Source organism: Schistocerca cancellata, chromosome 6 (genome assembly GCF_023864275.1).
Source record: "Schistocerca cancellata isolate TAMUIC-IGC-003103 chromosome 6, iqSchCanc2.1, whole genome shotgun sequence".
NCBI lineage: Eukaryota > Metazoa > Arthropoda > Insecta > Orthoptera > Acrididae > Schistocerca > Schistocerca cancellata.
In genome coordinates this window covers 305,735,666-305,744,244 of record NC_064631.1, presented here as the reverse complement: position 1 = coordinate 305,744,244, position 8,579 = coordinate 305,735,666, and the positions used below count along the sequence as shown (strand labels likewise).

The window sequence follows — 8,579 nt, the reverse complement described above, 5'->3', positions numbered from 1 at the left end:
ATGACATGCTATTCTCATTATAAAATAAAGAAATATTATTCATCTGACATTCTGCTGCACTTCAAAGACCTGCCCAGATATCTGTGCATGTTAAAGTGCCACTCCTGGGTGAAGAGACGCGTAGTCCCCAGATTAACAATAAGGATTCGTGTACCGCTCAGTCTGGAAGTGATTTTTAGGTGGTTTCCCACATACCACTAGGTTTAATCAGAGCTGGTAGCCAAGTCCCACCTCAGTTACATGATCTGCAAACATATATAAAATTTTCACTCAGTTTACATGACTAACACTGCGTACAGACAACTGTGGTACTTGTATTTGGTCCCAAGGAGTAACAGGATGGTGACAGGGAAAGGAGTAACAGGGTGGTGACAGGGAGGGTATCACAGCAAACCTTAAATTTACCTTGCCAAATTCATTAATGACCATGTTGACCCTGCACTGACATGAGACAGATGCACAAAAAAAGAACATTCTGCTGCACTTCAAAACATTCAGATTCGTAATAGCATGTAATGTAAGTCAGTTTATATTTCATACGCATTTTTTTCACTATGGGAAACTCAATGATTCACTGAATAAAGCAAAATTTGCTGTTGATACCTGAGGATCATATGCTGTATTTTTTAAATACAAATTTATGATCAAATATCCACAGTTAGTACATCTACTGAGGTTGGTGCCAATCTAGTAAACCCATACCTCAAGAAAGGTAATGCAGTCTACCTTAAGAAATGGTGTATTAGCTCCCACATTAACTAAAAAATGCATGACAGCAGTAGAAGTAGGAAAGCTGGAGTAGAATGGATCTTGGTCATCAAGATGATCAGAGATGGGGCATTAGTTCAGATTTGATAGAAGCACAGGACCTTGGCTATGGCCCATGTGGAAGTGATCTCTGGAAACCATATAAAGCTCAGATCATGGGTGTCATGTAAACCGGAGTGACCAATGTCACTGGAACTGCTAAGAAAATCAGAAAAATATACGCCAAAATTTATGTGACAATTTGAACAGATAAAATTCTGTATTTTCTAGTTTTGAAAATTTTCCCATTGTGGCATATGGTATCCAAAGAGAAGTCTGAATGAACTCATTTTGTATCTGTCTTCACACGGAGTTAATGAGGAAGAACAGTTGTGCGGTAGGATTATTACAAATGAAACCTGAACCTGCAGCAAAGCATGTCCGTTATATGTGAGTGGTTATCTCTATCTTTACTCCTTCCATTGAATGTATTGCATTCACAATTTCCGATGTAGTCTTTCATAAGAATTCAACACAACCTGGAATGATTTAAAGAAAATGAATACATCAGGGATCATTCTGCAGTAGGGCTTTTCATAACTACAAGTTCACAATTTCACCTTTACATCATGAATTGCTCAGTGAGGCACCTCAGTTCCACACATACCATTGAATTTTAATTGCATGCCATATATATTATGAATCAAGGGACAGTAATGAAAGACACAGTTACATTAAAAATGCGAAACACAAAATGGTACCTCTAAATTTATTTTCCACTTTCATTCTACATTTTTACTTCAGTATCTATGTGACAATAAAAATCAAATACAAAAGATTATAATTTGGTTTCAGCTCATGACATTTTTTAAGAACACACACAGCCCATACATTCATCACATAGTCTTTCATTCACTTAACTTACACACAATTTAAAAATAAAAATAAATCTATATTCAGCATGTTTATAACAGACAATTCAGACTGGGAGTTGATGATAAACATTGCTTCTTCTTGTGAGCTTCCTTCAATAATTAACTTACTGAAGGAGCCAGGAAGGAAACAACTTGAAACACTGTGGCTATGAATGTCCTTTATGAGCAAGAATTTGGACAAATTGTTATGTTTCGTTTTCAGATGGTCCATTGTGATATGACACAGTTACATATAGTTATATATGACTTTCACAACAGTATTACAATGTAGTATGCCACAAGTAACAATGCTCAAGTATTAGAAATCAACATTGGTAACTTGTCTACACTTATATTTTCTGATCCTTCAAACAACTGGCAACTGAAAATTACAATTTTATTGTACAGTATAGCATGGTTGGATGCCAAATTACTGTTCAAGTACATGTATGTCTGTTTCTTAAGGCATCATTTCATGAATACAAAAACAATCAGTAAATGTGCTATGAATAGAACATAAGTAATTGGCACTGGTATTTGGACACACAAGCCAGTGGCCAATTTCCATATCAAAACTACAATATTGGTAGCAGTTAGTTATCTCTCTTCATATAAAAAGCTTTACAGATTTTAATTACCATAAAATAATACAACCTATCACTTATGAATAATAGAGGTAAGCTTATTTCACAAAGCATATCACTCCTCTTTTTTGGCAGTGTTATAATCTACAAACACTTACCTCACTCTACTCTCTTATAACAGTATTAAGTTCTGTTCACTTCATTTCCATATTAAAATTAGGATACAGATACTCAGGACTAATTATTGAATTATTGCATTGTAGTGCAACAAGTTCCTGCACTGCATATGTATTGTCAAGTCATGCTTAAATGGAGCCAAGTGTGGTACATGGAAGGCACCAAGTGATTGATTATATGTCTGTCATCTCCACTAAAGCACTGTGAAGAAATATGTGCAAGTAACAGAGAAGGCAAGGAGTCTTATGTTAAGGAGGCACATAAGGAGGTGGTTTTCTATAAGTCGGCGTGGGTTTGGGACGGTTTTGGCGTCCAGAATCTCGACTAGTTGTGAAAGGAGGCGGCGGCTGGTACGGTGTGTCATCAGTAGCCGCGTTATTCTCTCCCAACAGTGGGTGAGCAGCTGTTGGTGGCGCACTAGGCTCTGCTTCACTTCGCTGATATTCTGGTGGTGGAAGAGGTGGTTTTTCATCCTTCATGATCACAGGACTCTTGTTCTCTGGCTCGGGTCGCTCCTCGAGTTCATCTTGGAATATCACCGGTATTCCCTTATTACGGAAAGTCTGACGCTCGTCTTCATCACCCACACTCAGTTTGCCACGTCTTCTCCTTCGGTACAGCACACATGCAACAATCCCAGCCAGTAATATCATGCCTACAATAATCACAGCTGGTACGATAAAAGTAATGAGGTATTCATCTGAAGATCCTACAGCTGCTTCTTCAAGTGGTGGTACTTTTTCCTCGATAGGGTGTATCAAGGTAAACTCTCCTTGGCATATCTGTGCTGGTATTACCTCTATTTCTTCCACAGGGAATTCTGGGCCAAGGACCATACCCACACGATCTGATATACTATGATCATTATTCAATAAAATTTTTCTCAGTTTTCTAATTTCATCCTCTGGACACACAGAGGTATTCAGTGTCCTGTTGTGCCATGTTACAATTGTTGAACCTTCTATTATGTCACTTAAAGCAATTGCAGAGGCATCATTGTCTCCAAAAAGATCACGTAATTTCTCAATAAACTTTCTTTTGTCTGAAGCACTGCTTTTAAATTTATTATATGGGACATCCAACTTCATTCTGAATTCAACATTGTAATTAATTTTCCTTGCAGGCTTTACTTCTACAGTCAGTACATCATGTGCAGTTAACCCTCCTTTATCTTCACACACCTAAAAAGAGAGCAAACAATTATTTCAGTTTTTTGAAACTCTCAGAATCTGATGAGAAAAATAAACAAAATTATGCTTTCACTTACCAGATGGTATTCCTTGCTGCCTTCATCACCTGGCATTGGTATTCCATAAAATTCCTGATTCTTTGTATCAAACTGAAGCCAGTTGTCTGAAGAAATTTTGTTCAGCTCTAATGTAAGCAAGGTAAGATGCATATTACGGACATTTCCTTCTTCTGGATCATAAAATGAATCCTGTAAACAAGTTAAAATGTAATGTAGTTTCTGATTAGTCAATAGAAATTAGTAGATGACACTTTTTATGAAGACAGCAGCAAAGCTGTTTTAATTAACTATGGGGACATTTTTTTGTCTTACCTCAGGTACAACAACAACTAGCAACTCTCCAACTACTGCTTCAATATGATCAATTGGATTCCTAGGTACAGGAGGGAAGTTCTCAGTAGTGCTTGGTGGAGGCACTATTGGCTGGTCTGGTTTTGATGGTGGTTCACATTGTCCAATTCCTCGGTATGATACTTTTTTCACTTTAATGAAATCATGTGCAAGAAGATCTCTTAGTGCCTTTGATGGTTCACCCTCTTCATTTGCAGTTAATCTCTGCAAATCGAAAAAGCAAACAAAAACATATAGTCTCTAAACAGAAATACAACTGAAACAGGAAGCTTTTTCCTTTTGAAACCATTAATCAACCATATGATGAGGTTTCCCCTTTGCTTAACTTACTAACATAACAGAGTAACACACTATATTGGATACAACTTTTCCTGCCGCATTGTCTGTAAAAAATAATCTAATCACCATTTACTGTCAAATACTTTCTTTCAAGGCCCCTGGACAATAAATTTAAGGTAACTGCAAAAAATATGTATGTACCACCAAGTCTGTTCCATTTCAGGCTCTGCGTGCTAGAAAAAAAGACACACTTTATGGCTCTAACTTCTACCTGCCTGGTGGTACCATAACAAGCTTTGTCTACATTAATATCACTAACCATGAACAATATTTTCAGTTTGATAGCTGTCTCCCATCAAATTCTAAAATACTCCTTCCCATCTTGTTTGAAAACTCATGGATACCACACACATGCAATGATAAGCTGTCTCTGTAAACATACTGAAGATATTGCAGAGGTCTTCAAAAAAGAGTAAATATCCTTCCTTCCACTTCCAGATCTCATGGGCCATACCCAGGATGTTAGATCATACCTGTGACCCTGTCGCATTTTGAGACAGTGCACTGAAATAGACTCTAAGAGGTTTAAATACAATATATTATATCAAATATCTAATAGATGACACATCTAATAGAAGACATCATTAAAATAATACCTGTCTTACAATGCTATATTATGTTTCGCTGTTCATTCTTACCTTATATAATCTATCTATTTCATCTTTTGGGCAATGTGATCTTGGCAAGGAATCATTTGTCCATGTGAATATGATAGGATCTGTCACTGTCAAATTTCTAACAGTTACTCTGCTGGTATCTGGATCTCCATAGAGTGCTGCCAGACTGTCCAGTACTCTTAGTTGCCAATCAACTGCTGTTGGAAATTCATATTTCTTTTCCAGTCGCAAATGGAGAGTGAATTCGTGGTTAACAGTACGCCTTCCTTTGTGATGTTGAACCAATATCTCTAAATTGTCAGAGACAGTCTTTCCTTCTCTATCCATTGCTTCGATTACAAAGGTCCACCTTGACACTTGCTCCTCCAATGGCCTGCAGAATGAATTCAGATGAAATGAATAACTAACAGGATAACAATCATAGTCTAAATATGCTTAACAAAGTTCTCAACTCACAAAGCATAGACTTCTTGTTTCTCTCTGTCAAACTGCACCCAGTATGTTGGAGGCACCAACGTTCCTTCAAGAGTCTTAAACATGAGCCTTAAGTTTCTTGTATTGCCATCTTCCAAATCTGAGAAAACATCCTCTGGTATAATGTGCCTGCAAAATTAATAAAGAGGTAAGTATATGACATGAAGAAATGAAAGCACTCCGAGAATTACCTTTCAGCACAATCAAGTATGGATAAATTCAAAACAAAAAAAAAAAAATTCCAAAAAGTCTTAATGTACATTACACCACATTTGTATGGATTTCTTGAGATGATGTATAAATGAAAAATTTACCATCACTTATGACAAACCTCTTGGTGGTGTTTCCGATCCCATTCCTTTAAAGTCTTAAGCAAGAATGTACACAAAACAACATTTAACTTTTTCACTAGAAGTGTCTGCAATATACTACATTAAAATCAGTGTTAACAAGTTGTCTCTTCACATTTTTTGGGAGATACTGCGACTTCAAAGAATGTTCACAAACACTACAAAGTATCATTAATATCTGTGGAGGCTTTACATTGATGTGGTCCTTGCATGTTGTAGTTTTACTGTTTTTAACCATTCTGGCAGCATTTCACATAACATTTGTTTATCTCTGCCATCAAAGACAACACCTCGCTGATGCCCACACACTGCACTTTGGAATATTGTCTTTCTACATTTGACTATCAATTTACTTCCCAGATTTTTTCCCTTCAAAGATGTTCCATATAAAATAATCAAGCAAATTTATATCTTCAGTTCATTTACATTTTCTTGTTTTTATGCTGTTACTCAAAGTCCTTATTTATTTAGTACAAGGAACAATCAAAGTTTTACTTATCACCTTGAAAAAGTAAAGTTATGTAATCAATTTTTGGTAGTTTTCAGATACCACTCTGCAGTCTTAGTACACACTGAAATCCCCATGCCTGAGCACTATAGCCCACTGCTATAGGAGCTAAAATAAAATAGCAGAGCCCTTTGATAAAATGAAATTCATTTTTAGAAGAAATGTTGCAGGTTTGTCAGGCCAATCCATGTGTCTTCTTTAATCATCTGAATTGGCCTGATACAGCTGCAACATTTCTGCTGCTGCCAAAAATGAATTACCACACACTGATTCACTTTATCAATGGTCAGTACTATTTTGCTTGTCTCCTATGACACTGTGCTATAGTACTTGGGCGTGGGGATTTTAATGTGAAATAAAAACATTTAACTGCAAATTTCAGAATTTGATTGAGAAAACCTCTGACTACTGAAGGAGTTTACTATTCTACACGTATTACAATTTATGAATGAGAGATGCAAGCTCCACATCAATGTTAAAATTCTGGAACTGTCAACACACTATCATGCTGCATTGCTGTACTGCATCACAATAGCTGCCTACTATAATGGTGAAACAGATTTTTTTATTTACTTATTGTATGGGAAACATTAGAAGTTTTTGAACCATGGTAGCTATACATATACAAAGATTACTGAACCTCTACATACAAAAACTACAACACAACTCTACAGCACAATATAATACAAATGACAACAGCTACAAATAAACATCAAAATCTTTTATATAGTTTATCACTCCTGTCATTCAGCACCACTGGCACAAGATTGTAATGAAGATTTGCCCCCACTTGTGGGAGAGTCTCCACATCTTCCATGGCACTTTCAGATGCAATTCAAAGTAGTCCAAATTGCCCAAGGCTGGTCAAATTCAAGAGCTTCTCCTGGATGCAGGGCATTTTTAGGCATTGTGAAGTACAGGTTTGTTGCCAGCAGTATGTCCATTCACTGATGGTATTGAATTCATTTTCGGAATGAGTCCTGGCTGTGACAAGAGTGAGATGTCTTTACCTTAATCTTTTTTTTGCTCTACATGGGATGTAGTGGAAGGTCTTGTTTATTGTCATGGCAAGGTTGACATTAAGGATTTGATATTCATGTGTTGACACAAATGCAAGACAGTTCATTTATTGATTCAGACTCTTCTTGTAAAAGCCATGAATGATAAATGTACACTTTGGTTTCCATTGTTAAGTTACCACCACCACCACCACCTTAACTGCTCAGCGAGCTATGACATCTGGACCCCTTAGCAACAAGTTACATCTATTAGACTGTTCACATGTTTATTGTCCAGTTCTGAATTACCTAGTGACTTGTTGCAATTTGCACTGTCTAAATGCTGTTAAAATCGGGGTTAGCCAACAATGACATCTCTCAGGTAGCTTCCCACAGAATGTACACACATTAGCCTGTAAGCACCCAGCACTTATATGAAGTTTTGATACTGTCTCCCAAACTCCCCCCCCCCCCCCCCCCAATCTGATCTTGACCACCTAGAAGTGGTCAAACAGGATGAGCTACCTTGCAATGAATACACTGAAACAAGAAACAAAAACTGTACAAATTGACAATGAAGTCACAGAGCCAGTTGGTGAGTTTTTGTTTTTAGGGCAGTTTAAGATTATTGAATGAGCACCAAAAGAAATAAACAGATGAATACAAATGGCTTTGAGTGGTTCTAGCAAACGTAACACACTTTTTTACAACTTAAGCTTCTGGTGTGTCTGAAACAGAAAGTTCACTAACTGCATGTATTGCTGGCTTTGAATTAAGGCAGCAAGATACACACTATCACTAAGAAAACTATTCAAAAACTGAGTTTTGCTGAAGAGATTAATGCTGGGAATCAGAGACGGATAAACAAACCAGTTATTCAGGGACAAACCAGAGTTGAAGGTATAATATGATTGTAACAAAAACAAAAGGAAGTGGGTAGGTAATGCAACCAGGCCAATAGATGACAAATAATTTAAGGAATTACTTTGTTGGAGACCAAGATAAAGGTAAACACATAGGGTATGGCCTAATGGAAGGTGAGTAGATGGTATTAGAAACATGTTGGAGTAATAATGACACATATAACTGCAGACCATAAACACGCAGATGAGAGTTGTGAGGCATTTATCTGTACTGGATGCCAAAAGCTGATAATCGCACTCATCCTGTCTACTGCTATCATTCAAATAGGAAGTGTGAAGTCAAAAGGTATCACAATCACTGAACCATTTCTTCCAAGATGGCAGTTATCCCTAATTCAGTTCATCCTT

The 8,579-nt window shown here is 36.9% G+C and overlaps 1 protein-coding gene across 1 annotated transcript in view; it reads right to left on the bottom strand.

The window, feature by feature from the left end:
- Positions 1-1,497: 1,497 nt before the first annotated feature.
- Positions 1,498-8,579, bottom strand: part of LOC126190745 (dystroglycan 1) — a 40,729-nt gene continuing 33,647 nt past the window's right edge. The window contains exons 9-13 of the mRNA XM_049931243.1: positions 5,435-5,581; positions 5,000-5,351; positions 3,984-4,226; positions 3,690-3,860; positions 1,498-3,603 (exon numbers count right to left, since the gene is read on the bottom strand). Of these exons, the coding sequence (XP_049787200.1) occupies positions 2,671-3,603; positions 3,690-3,860; positions 3,984-4,226; positions 5,000-5,351; positions 5,435-5,581 (1,846 nt within the window). The 3' untranslated portion in view covers positions 1,498-2,670. The remainder of the gene's footprint in view (positions 3,604-3,689; positions 3,861-3,983; positions 4,227-4,999; positions 5,352-5,434; positions 5,582-8,579) is intronic.